Source organism: Myotis myotis, unplaced genomic scaffold (assembly GCF_014108235.1).
Source record: "Myotis myotis isolate mMyoMyo1 unplaced genomic scaffold, mMyoMyo1.p scaffold_m19_p_12, whole genome shotgun sequence".
NCBI lineage: Eukaryota > Metazoa > Chordata > Mammalia > Chiroptera > Vespertilionidae > Myotis > Myotis myotis.
In genome coordinates, this window is record NW_023416316.1 from 36,191,976 (window position 1) to 36,205,238 (window position 13,263).

The following is a 13,263-nucleotide window of genomic DNA, read 5'->3' on the forward strand; positions in this document are numbered from 1 at the left end:
TAAAAGAATAAGTAAATTTTGTCTTTGCTCAAATTTTTTCTCATCCTTCTTTTCACTTCTTGTCTGCATGGTGTAACTCATCCCCCACTTCTTCTCTACACTGTTCCCTAGTGACTACAGTTCATAATCATCTCTCCTTTCTTATTGCACTCACAGTTAGCAGCTCACAGTTTGGCACTTAATTATTTCTTAATTGATTCATCTGTGCTATCTTTGCTTCCCAGGTAGCCTGATGCCCCAAAGGCAAAGAAAAAATATATATATACACACACACATATATACATATATATATTTAAGTATTTTGTACCAACTCTCTGTGCCAACCCCCAACACATACAAGTGCATTCGAATTTAACTTATAACAGATTTTCAATAAATATGTGTAAATTTACTGAATTAAATACTGCCATTGCATTTCAAGACAGGCAGACTAGAATAAAAAGCAGTCTCTGGTGTTGTTTTTGATGTTTTAGAAATATAAAAATGGTGTCAAAATTATTCAAAATCTTTGAAAGTTATCATATAAAAGATGAATAAATTAACAGAGCCAAATAGGCACATTGAAAAAGGCTCTTCTTTTCCCCTTATCTATTTATCTTCTCATCCTTCCACCGTCCATCCAACCATCTGTCTATCTTGCTCTCTCTCTCAATGTTGTGTTTTGTTTTATTTTTCAGTTACAAGGCCAATTTATTTGTTTGAGCAATAGACCTAAGAATCTGTCTCTGTGACCCAGGCCTGGCCCTGGCATCCACCTGACACTTAGTTGTTCAGCTCATTCCCCATTTGACACTAGTCTCTTTTAGACATTTGGATCAATTATCTATAATACTAAAGCTATTAGTAATATGCTAATTAGACCAGATGACCTTTCAGACAAAGCCGGGGCTACAAGGGAAGCCTGCGTCCTGGGTGCCTGCCAGCAGCCAGAGGGAAGCCTGGGTCCCAGGTGCCAGAGCGAAGCCGGTGCTGGCAGCCCGGGGAAGGAAGGCCTACTCTTGCATGAATTTCATGCATCGGGCCTCTAGTCCATATATAAGAGTCATAAGATACTGAAACTATTTACCAAATGTAGTGATAGGATCTTCTTATGGCAGTGGTTCTCAACCTTGGCTGCACATTAGAATCACCTGGGAATCTTTTTAAAATCCTGATTTCTGGGCCTCATCCTCCAGAAATTCTGTTTCTTTGTTATGGGGTGGGGCCACAACATTAGTAACAAAGAAATAGACGTTCCTGAGGATGAGGCCCAGAAATCAGGATTTTAAAAAGATTCCCAGGTGATTCTAATGTGAAGCCAAGGTTGAGAACCACTGTCTTATGGGATACTTAATTTAGTTCTTAAACTCTGGATTTTTCTGGCCTGGCCAGTGTGGCTCATTGATTGAGTGTCAACCTATGTATGGACCAGGAGGTCACGTTCTGGTCGATGTTTCTATCTCTCCCTCTCCTCTCCCTTCCTCTCTGAAATCAATAAAAATATATATATTTTAAAAATCTCTGGATTAGCTTAGTTTTTTGGCAAAGGAAAATTGAAATGCATGATCTCTTAGTCTTCTCTTTTATCCCACAGAATATTGTTCCTTGTGTAGTTTTCATGAACTGTGGGATTGTCACCTACCTGTTACCATTGAGTAATCTTTGTTTTAAACCTGGAATTTTGTATTGAAAACAAATAACTTCTTTTGAACAAAATACCTGTATTAAATGCTGCACCTCTTTGAATGCTTGTCATATGTGCCAGGTGTTAAAAAGGAAAGTTGATTTGCCTTCCACGGAATGAGCTCTGTGGAGATGGACATGTTTGCGTAATGTGTAATCCCGTGCAGCTAACCAGCCTGGCAGGCTCATTTCAGCCCTGGGATCTGCCAGATGAGGGAGAGACTTAGTACCAAAACCTGTACTTGACTCTTCCCTCAGGATGGCAGTTTTGCAGAACTGTTACTTTAAGTCCTATCTTTTTTAAGTTCACTTTGAAAATTTCTTTTTATTTTGTTTCCCTTTGAATCCTGTGGTCACATAGCAACTGTTCAATAACCTGTGTTTCTGGTTTCTCCTTAGCTTCCTCTGCTTTTGACAGTGTCAAATAAGATCTCATAGCATGATCTAGCTTTCAAATCCCCCTGGACTGTTCCTGTTACAATGAGGTCTTCTTAATTTTTTTAATGAAGTTGACCTAGTTTTTCTAACCTTCTTTTCAATAATTAAAAATGTGCAGTTCTACCAGAGTCATTTTCAGTGCCAGAACTTCATCTTAATGTCTGACTTAAACTGCAGATCTGTTAAAAATATTTTTATAGGAGTTGAAGAATGCAACATAGCATGCTACATGAATGCCCCGAGATGCTGTTTTCATTATCTTACTATGGTTGGATTGATACTAAATGTCAGAGATTTCTTTTTCCACTTACCACCCATAGGCACTTTCCCTCTTTTGATATAATTGCTGAAAGTTGCATGTCTGTAACTTTTATTATTATTTTTTCACCCCTAGCTGTAATGTGATATAGATTACTTGCCAAATTATCTCTATATTTTATTCATGTTGCCTTCATTAAAAAACACACAAAACACTTGAATTTCTAATTTCTATGTTATTTTTGGTTTAGATTTAAATTACCCTTCTAGTCATACATGGTGGGTTTTTTTTTTTGTTTTGTTTTTTTTTTTAATATATTTTATTGATTTTTTACAGAGAGGAAGGGAGAGAGATAGAGAGTTAGAAACATCGATGGGAGAGAAACATCGATCAGCCGCCTCCTGCACATCTCCCACTGGGGATGTGCCCGCAGCCCAGGTACATGCCCTTGACCGGAATCGAACCTGGGACCCCTCAGTCCGCCGGCCGACGCTCTATCCACTGAGCCAAACCGGTTTCGGCCATGGTGGGTTTTTTAAAATAAGTTCTCATTACATTTGAAATTGAAGAATATAAGTTAATTTGAAGGTTAATTCAAACATGTTATTGACAAACTATTATCAAAACTAAAGAACAATTGGCATATCTTTTAAAAAACATTCCAGAGAGAAAATGCCATGTTTAATTTGATCTGAGCATATTGTTTTAGTGATGTTTAAGCTCCTCTCATATATTTTTAATCACTTGAAGGAATGAATTATACCCCATTTCTGAATTTTTTATTTTTTTTTATTAGCCAGAGATGATTTTGAAGTTAAGTACAGTGGGGCCTTGACTTACGAGTTTAATTCGTTCCGAGACCGTTAACTCAAATTACTCTATCAACTCAATGCAAAAAATCGGCCGAGAGACAGCTGGTATCTCAAAAAACTCGTTAGTCAGGACACTCGTAAGTCAAGGCCCCACTGTATATAGAGAACTTAGCAGTTACGAGGTGTCATTATAAATGAATGTGCTTGATTTAAGTCTTTCATGCAAATCTGTCATGCTACAGAACAATGTTTTGTGGATAATCACCAAAGATTAGAGATAGTTCAACAGGTTCTCAGAAAATGACTGTCCAAAATATACAAGTGTCCATTTCATCCCCATAAACCCCACCGTTTCTCCTCTTCACTAAACCCTTTTTCTTCTCACAAGCTGGTAAACTTTTTACAGGCTGGGATCATATGCTGGGAATCTTTATACCCTTAGCACCTACCAGAATGTCATGGTCAAAATATGATGTTGAATTCCAGCTGACCCTGTATTTTTCTCGTGGTAGGAAAGGAACTGTTGAAATTTTACTACATGAGTCTCTTTGTTGCTTTGCTTTTCACTGGAAACCATCAGAAACCTATTTCTTTCATGAAAGAGATTATGTCAGAATTATCTGTTAATAAAGTGCTACCCCTCCCTCCATTTGGCCTGAATTAGAGTGAATTCCAAGGCCTGAAAGTTTGATGCTAAGAGGCATAAAACAGACATACAAATGATACCATTTTGTGCCCAGGACTTAAAGAAGAGCAGAAAGCATATCTAGTAAATGAAATTAAGCAAAGGCTGCTTTTCCTTTTTGTGTTGACTTTACATTCATCAGAGGCCGTTTAATTCAGAATTCAGTTCTTACGTAATAGAGGCCAACAATAGCCCAGAGAGGTTATTACGCAAAGATGGGTAGCTGACACCCCCCTTTGTTTTCTTCTGAAAAGGATAACCACCTTTATAAAAGACTACAGCATTTTCCATAAAATAGTTTTAATTTGGTCACGGGTTGAACACTTGCTGTGTTCTAGGCCCGGCTAAGTGTTGGTGACCAGCCGTGGACAGTGGGTCATGGTCTCTGACTCCAACGATGTGTGAGTCCTAACTGGGCAAACATGTAGAAAAATGTTGAGTTGTTGTTGTTTTTTAAATATATTTTTATTGATTTCAGAGAGGAAGGGAGAGGGAGAGAGAGAGAGAAACATCAGTGATAAGAGAGAATCATTGATCAGCTGCCTCCTGCACACCCCCTACTGGGGATCGAGCCCTCAACCCAGGCACATGCCCTTGACCGGAATCGAGGCTGACGCTTTATCTGCTGAGCCAAGCCAGCTAGGGCAGGTTTGGTTTTTTTCCTTAATCAATTATGAAGTTATCTAGTATTGGTGTCTCAAAGCAATGGCAAGTCATGAAATCCCCATGAGTAGATTAGAGTCAGTTTAATAAATGACACCCCCCATTTTTTAGCACAGCCCTAAACATGTCCTGTCTCATCGACAGTTAAAGAGACCTCATATGTGCCATGGGAGCTTTCTCTCCCTGATAGCAGGCAGGCGCTGCGGCCAGCCCCTTGTTAAACATACATTGCCTTGGAAATGTACCTTGTGCCTGTCACCATAGCAACACCCTGAGAATGACCTCAGCAACCACTCAAAATCATTTCTACAAAACAAATTATAGCTATAATTAACTTTCTGAATTTACTCTACACTATAAATTTGTTCAGACCTTGGTGTTTCTTTGTGAAAGGTTAAATGAATGGAATAATCCAGTGGGAACCCATCTGCCCAATATTCACCAACAGTTTTCCCTCAGAATAGGAGATGCTTCCATGGAAAGTACAATTCGGTTAAGAGATTATTCCATTGCCCTTTCTCACAATGTGACCAGAATCAACAAATGAGGATACTCTGGTTTTATCATGCCAGAACTCCATCTGTAAGGGAATAGAGTGGCCTTTTCCCCTAAGCAATCGTAAAATGCAGAGAGTGCTGGGTCCCTCTCTCTATGTTCTGTAAGCCAGAGGGAGGGGCACAGGGGCTCTTCTTGGCAGTGAAAATGCTGGTCTTCGTTGCCTGCAGGTTTAACCTGCTTCACAAATTATCTGCAACGTCTTCATCCTGGGGCAGCCTCGGAGCTGTCCAGACCTTCCCCGAGAGAAAATAGTTTGTTTCTTTTGGTTAGAGGGTCTGTTGTTTTGTTTTGTTTCGTTTCGTTTTGTTTTGTTTTTCTTGCCTTGTTTTGGGATGTTTGGGTTGGGTTTGGTTTTGGTTCTAGATAATGTGTGTTGCAACTAGCAGGCCTTGATATAGTTCCTTTCCATTTTTGTAGTTAAACTAGATTAACTTTTTTACTCCAAGTGAAGTGAGCCTTTCTGTCCACCATCCAACTGAGGCAAAGCAAAAAGAATATCAAGCAAGAACTGCGGTTTATTTTCAAGTCAATCGGAGATGCATAGAACATCCTTAATGGCCATTTCTGTGCCATAAAATGTGTTCCTATCTGGGCAAGGAACAGATGGAACAGAGCCTGGCAGGCAGCAAGCACTCAGCAGTTCATTGTGGTCATCCTGTTGTTACTCTCTGTGAACTATACTGGCATTGAAAAGGAGCGTAAGGAAGGTGAAGAGGAAAAAAAATTCTTGCAAGAACAAGGTGTTTTAGATATTCAGCTGATGTCTCTGTAATGCCCAGTTCACGAAGAGACACCACTGACAGCATTTTTAGGGCAACCTCTACATCCTTGTAAGTGGTTTTTCAGTCGCAAGTGTATGCCCCGATTTTATCTTACCTGAACATGTTTTTCAGGCAGCTCAGTTCACTCCTCTAAATTGGAGAGAGACCAGCGGGTTCCTACTGTGCAGAGTGACAGGTATTTTCCCACTGCATGTGCTGGTCCTTTAAATTCTCCTGTGCAAATAATGTGTTTAAACATGGAGCAGTTCATCTTTGAGAACAGAGAGCCATGATTCTTCTTCACCATAGGAACACGACGGCACCTTGTATGCAAGAATTAGCCACCCTCTGTTCTGACCTCTGTGTATTGGGTGAAGTGAGTAGAAATGGTTTATTGGGCAGCATATATCTGGGCAAGCTTGCCAGTGTAAATGAGAAGCTCTCTGATTTCTCTAAATTAAAATTTTGCATATAGCCGTTAAATAAATGTTGACCTTGTAGGTTTCAAAATGTATATTCATTTCACGTTTTTCAAGTCAAGGAGCTGATAAATCAGGAAAATATATCTACATAGAGTAGCCAATTGGTTTTGCATTAATGTGTGGTGAGCTGGTTTACCTATAGAATGAGATACAGACCAACTCTTAGAACACGGGTTTGTTAACCCCATTAGATGATTCCAAGACTGTGCCAAGAGACTGACTCAAACCTTGGGCCCAGTACATGTTTATATTCCCTTCCTGCCTCTCATGCCCATGTTCTCCCAGCCTCTCCCCTTTTTGTCCTCCAGCCAGTTTTTTAATAATGAAAGATACCAGGCTGGTTCTGATCAGTCAGTAGAGAGCTAATTGCCAGCTAGAGAATCATTGATGTTTTGGGATAAGGCCACCAGAATACTACTTTTAGTTGCTTTGGTGGAGGAATTCCCAGGCTGACACATTTTTTGTCTTAATAATTGATGGACCTCTAAAAAGGTGATGATTTTATATTTAGTTCTTTGTTAAAGTCAGACTTAACTCCACTATTTTATAACTCCATGAATCTTAGAGACTTAATATAACTTTTTTTCAACACCCGATTTTATATTTAATAATATCATTGATATAGAAACACCATAAGTATGAATGGTATTTAAATAGTGCCAAAAGGAAACCCATCCATCCATCCATCCAAACAAGATATATTCATTAAGTGCTATTTGCCAGGCACTCTCTAGGTACTAAGGCAGGAATAACGATGGGTGGGACAAAGTCCTTACCTTAGGTCAGATCAATGGAGTGTTTGTGCTCACTGGGCTATAACATGCTCTGCACCAGACAGTCTGTCATACATCTCAGAGCTCACTTTCTCTTACTTGTGGGCATGAAGATATTGCTGCTCTCACCCCTTTCAGTCCTATCAAGGGCTCCATCTTTCCTTTAAGTCTTATTCACAGTTAATTACTTTGTGTCTACACTTTGTAATTGTCTTCTGAAACCATTTCTATATTGTGACTCTTTGAAGTAATGAAGATGCCACACAGAACAGTCACATTCACCTGTTTGTCATCAGTGATATCAAATTATGCCATTCTCAAGGTTGGAAATTAATTTTTGCACTTTGAGAGAATGAAAAGTGAATGGAATATATTTTTAAAATGCCAAAATTATACTGATAGAGAACATAGATGTTTCCAGGCGTTAGGATTGGGATGGGGAGAACAGGGTAGTTTCTTTGTGGTAACAGAACAACCTTGTATCCTGATTGTGGTGGTGATTGCACGAATCTCTATATGTGATAAAATTTCATACAACTATATGTCCCCCAAATATATGTATGTGTGTGTGTGTGTGTGTGTAAAAACTGATCTAAATAAGGTCTGTAATATAGCTAATAGTACTGTATCAATGTCAGTTTCTAGTTTTGATCATGTATTATGGTTACTAAGTTTTTACCTTTGGGGGGCGTGGGGGGAGGGTGTAAGGGATTTCTCTGTAATATTTTGCAATGTCTTATGAGTCTAAAATTATTTCAGAAATATGCGGGGGGGGGGGGGGTTTCTCCAAAAGGAATAGAAAAATATAAGCTGATAAATTTAAAGTTTAGGTTTGGTGACCCTAAACACTGGGAATATCTGACCTTAGCGTTACCTCAATAACTAGAAACCTCGTGGCTTCACTTTAATCATGAATGATTTAGACTTTGACAGAAGTTTGGATAGGGTATTTTGTGTCCTCTCTTAGGCATTAAGGAAATACATTCCAGGAAGAAGCTGTCATGTTCTGCAAAAGGCAAAAAAATAAAAATGCTTTCTGACCTTATATGTAACTCTTATCTGTTTATTTATACAAACATCATTTATATAAATAATTTTAAAGCTATTTGCTTTAAACTTCTGTTTTACCCACCAGACCTGCTAAACAAGTAGAGGATAGGAGACTCATTTGATTTCTTTTCTTCTCCCCCTTTACTCTTGTATGAGTTCTAATTGATTGTAAGAGAAGCAATGAGCAATACAGTGAACCAGTTAATCCCTAGAGAGGTAATCTTGCTCTGACCAATGGAAGATTGAGTTTAATCTTTCAAGTTCCCTTCTCTCTTATGATTCATTTTTGTCCTTCTCTTTCCATAGGCAGGTGTGGTGTGATGGTGTCACTGACGTTCTCCTTGTGTCTTCCCTCCTCTAGCTATCTTAATGACTTGGACCGTGTTGCCGACCCTGCCTACCTGCCTACGCAACAAGATGTGCTTAGAGTTCGAGTCCCCACCACAGGGATCATCGAATACCCCTTTGACTTACAAAGTGTCATTTTCAGGTAGTAACTGAGTCCATACAACCCACTTCTGAACTGTTATGCTTTGAGTACACTTGGTGAACTCCATAAATATTGAAATCATATGTATGTTTTAAAACAGTATCATCTTTATACCAATTATTATCATTAGATCCACAAAATGAAACCGTGTGTCCCTGAAAGAGGAAGAAGCAAAGGAAAGATATGTGGGCAGGTTTCTCATTTCAGGTTAAATTATCAGAAAATCAATGAAATCTTAGTTTGCTGATGGTTGAACAAAATCAGTTCCTCCAACATCAGTCCTGATTATAATTTGGGGGGGAATCATTTAATCTGCAAGGACAATGGGTATATTTTTAGATTTTTATAAGATATGAATAATCTTATGACCCTATAAGTAATAGAACTTATATGTTGGCAGAAGCTCTTTCAGGTCATTGTTTCCTCCAAGCCCCCTGGTACCAATGCAGAATTCTTCAGTAGCAATGAAACTCTGGGATGCTTTGTATCCCTCAGATACGTGGCTTGAAAATTTTCAAAACACATGATTTTAAATATGGATTGAGTAACCTAGTCTAAATTTAAGAAAACAGAGTGAACATTTATGACTTCCTCCCTCACAGCTGCTGTTCTGAGTAATACTTTAGCATAGGTATTACCTTTTTTTAAGATGAGGAAAAAAGTAAACAATACTGATTACTTTCACTTAATCTCTCACTCCACCATCACTCAGTTGTACTGTTAGTTAGAATACAACCACAGGGTGAGAAATGAAGGCGTGTGAGTCTCTTGGAGTGTGGAGAGTTGAGTTCCTCATTAGAGCCCATCCCATTGAGGAGAACTGCGCGCAGTGCGGGCTTGTGCAGAGGAGCGTGTAGCTCTTGCTGTGTAACTCTGCCACGAGACTGGTGAGCAGGCCTCCGCCACGCCCTGCCAAAGCCCCCGCCAGAGTCCTGTGTGTTTTCTTCGTACCAGACTCTGCACCCGTGGTCGCATCTAGCTGCCGTACTCCGCTCTAGTGGACAGATCCCAAGGTGGGAGACATGTTGGAAATGATTCTGAGCCTCAGTTTTTTTCATCTGTAGAACAATTGCATTAAATTGATCACCAAGGTTCCTTATAGCTTTGACATTCTGGATTACTTACATGTTTGAGTTCATTGCATTTAGAGATCTTTAATTTGAAACACCCAAATTTCCTTTCCTCTTCTAACGATACTACAGAATATTTTCAGAAAACATATAGCATTTCTGGGAGATTTTCATCTCCTTATTGCTTTATAAATAATAACTTCTGAAACCAGGTTACTATTACATCTTATTTTTTTCTACATTGTGTGCACTCACATTTAAAGAATATTTTTGCCACTGCAGTAATAGTAGTGACTTTGAAAAATAATTTCCTGCCAACATCAAAAGCATGTTGTAGAGATTAATGTGACATGATTTCATGTAAATGAGTAGCATACTATTTACTCAACACCAGGGAAGAGCTAGCATTTTAATTTTTCTAAAGACCTAAGAATCCTAGTTTTAATGTCCATCATTCATAAGTCTCCTGAGTCCATGGTTTTGCCCCCGTGATACGTCTTCTGTGCCTTAAAGAACTTTTAGAAGCAGTCACTGGAAGAGCCTTAATTTCTTAGTTTAGGTTTAATGCTAAGAGACAGGAAAACACCAGGCACAACTGCAGTCTTCAACAAATGCTTACAGAGCCATACTCTCAAACTTTTTCCCTAAAACCCTCACTCTCTGAAAGTATTTTATCCTGCGAACATTGTGCACATTTTTGTTGAAATATGGAACAATAGTTTGAAGAAACTTGGATTCAGTGCCAAGTGCTGCTCGGTATTTTCAAATATATACATAATCACTCAAATTAATCGATAATGTTGGTTTCTGAGCAGTAACTCGGCACAAAATTGAAGTGTTAAAAACAAATCCTTGAAATAGTTCAAATGATGGCCTCTTGTAGCATATTTTATGGCAGGTTAGCAAGCTCTTTTATGCTTAAGGCTAATCGCACTGTTACCAAGTATGACTGGACCTGTCTCAAATTATTGCTAATATTGGAAGGAAAAAAAGCCCCAAATGCTTACCCTACTGATAAAGGATCAGGGGAGTTGTGTTTGGATTTAGCTGAAGCATCACACACAACCTATATGCAATTGTAGGGCATCTTCCATCTTCTCAGTGTATTTGCAATCATTTCTAGCATCTTTGAGAAATATATGAGGATCTTCATTCTCATTTTATAGGAAGATAAACTGAAGTCAGTATTTGCCATTAGGGCTTAATACAAATAAAACTCATTTTATTTACTCCTTAGTGCTTGATTAAATAAAACCATTTTGGTTGGCTTGGCACAGGATTATTTTTTACAGTTATAATTTTTGTACACATCTGGTAACATTCTGCTAACCACAATGATTTATTACCCAGAATGCCTTGATTTTGGTTGCTCGGTAACAGAAAATTAGTAGATGTTCAATAAGTATCAATTGAATTGACTTGGATGACTATTCTCTTTAGAGAGTATTTTTCCTAAGTTTTGTAAGTAAAGCTATACTTATATTGATTTTTTTCTTTATATGCTATTAATATGAATATTGTTAACCTTGCAGAATGGTCGATGTAGGGGGCCAAAGGTCAGAGAGAAGAAAATGGATACACTGCTTTGAAAATGTCACCTCTATCATGTTTCTAGTAGCACTTAGTGAATATGATCAAGTTCTCGTGGAATCCGACAATGAGGTGAGTGCCCGTGCACAGGCAGTGGGTGGTCATTTTATTATTTGATACAAATAAATGATAGGATGTTGGGTGTGGGATATGGAGTAAACTGACTTCATTGCTTTCTTGACTATTGACTTTGGGATTTTAAAAATAACCGTATGGTACACATGGTACACTCAGAAGGATAAGCTCTTTTGTCCGATGTATGAGCAGGTCTGTGTGTTCATCTCTAATTAGATGCAATTTGATACTTTCCACACTATGCAGAGGCTCTGAGAATGAAAATAACACAGAAATCTTAGGCTAGTCATCAGATCGTATTGTAGCCTTCTCCCTGCAGGCTGGAGTGGGGAGTGTGGGAGTGAGTCAGCCTGTTTTGTTTTGTTTTCATTTTGTCTAAATCATTGTTTGTGTGGTGGGTGGGTCCCAAAGAGTACTCAAAGCTCAAAACCCCTCTTGGCAAGTGTGAGTGACTTCGCAGCTGGGCTCTAAATCAGTCCGTTGTGGAGCCAGGAGGTGTCTTGGTGATGTGGCCTTTCTGCTCTTGCAGCATAATTTTGTCTCTACTAAGCAGGGAGTGATTGAAAAAGGGTCCTTGGTATGCCTGTCTGGAGATATATGATTCAGTAATGTAAGTTCCTCCCCATTACATGAAAATTTAACACACGTAAATATGGATTTTGAGGATATCAAAGGTTTGATGATGAGTCAGAGTTGAGTATAGAATATAATTAAAGGGCATAGAAAACTGACTTTGAGCTGGAATTCAGTGTGTGTGTTGGAGGAATGAAGAAGATGCCGTTGATATATACCCTGCTAGAGGCAAAGAGTGCAGACTGACACATGAATAATAAGTATTAAATATACTTCTAATAGAGTAGCAAATAAAGAGAAGAAAGTGACATATCTCCAGTAGCTGATTAAAATAAGATCTGGCATATTAAAATATACTTTCAATGTTGTACATCTGTTAGGTATACAAAAATCATGGCTTCTTGGTCCTTTTAAGTATTTTATTTTTCTGTAAGTGCTAATATCTTCATTAATAGACACATCTAATCCTCCATAGCATTTCTTTTGTACGTATTGATAAACAGTTCATGAACAATTATTTCACATAGAGCTGAGAGTTACCTATTCATGGATTTCAGAATCTTTCCTGGGTGTAAGTATATGGGCCTTTGAATTGATCAAAACTTATTTTTAAGAATGAAGTTTATCAGCCATTTGCCTTCTGTAGCTATAATGCAGAATGCCTGAAAATGTTATCAACATTTAAGTTAATCAATTGCCATCAGAATTTTAGCTATGATATCTCTATACAATAGTACCCCTTCCCTTATCCGAGGTTTCGCTTTCTGTGATTTCAGTTACTTGCAGTTAGTTGCCATCCAAAAGATATCAAATAGGAAATTCCAGAAATAACTCAGTAAACAATTTATAAGTTATTAATTGTGCACCATTCTGAGTGGCTTGATGAAATCTTGCACTGTCCTCACCCGGGACATGACTCACCCCTTTGTCTAGCATATCCATGCTATAGATGCTCCCCACCCCTTAGTCACTTAGTAGGCACCTCAGTTGTAAGACTGACTGTCAAAGTATTGCAGTGTTTGTATTGAAATAACCCCTGTTTTATTTAATAATGGCCCCAAAGCACAAGACGAGTGATGCTGACAGTTCATATATGCCAGAGAGAAGCAATAGTCTTTTTTTTTTTAAGTGAAAAGGTGAAAGTTTTCTACTTAATAAGAGAGTCCACATTCACATGATTTTTATTACGGTACTAGAGGCCAAGTGCATGAAATTCGTGCATGGGTAGGGTCCCTAGCAGCTGCCAGCTGGGGGTGCCTCCCTTCCCCCAGCTACCTGCCGCCACTGCTGCTGCTGACCCAGCCCCTGGTCGAATTCCTGGT

General features: G+C 38.6%; 1 protein-coding gene across 1 annotated transcript in view; it reads left to right on the forward strand.

The window, feature by feature from the left end:
• GNAQ (G protein subunit alpha q) overlaps positions 1-13,263 on the forward strand; it is a 263,117-nt gene that overhangs the window by 195,743 nt on the left and 54,111 nt on the right. The window contains exons 4-5 of the mRNA XM_036330776.1: positions 8,505-8,633; positions 11,236-11,365. Coding sequence (XP_036186669.1) covers positions 8,505-8,633; positions 11,236-11,365 — 259 coding nt within the window. The remainder of the gene's footprint in view (positions 1-8,504; positions 8,634-11,235; positions 11,366-13,263) is intronic.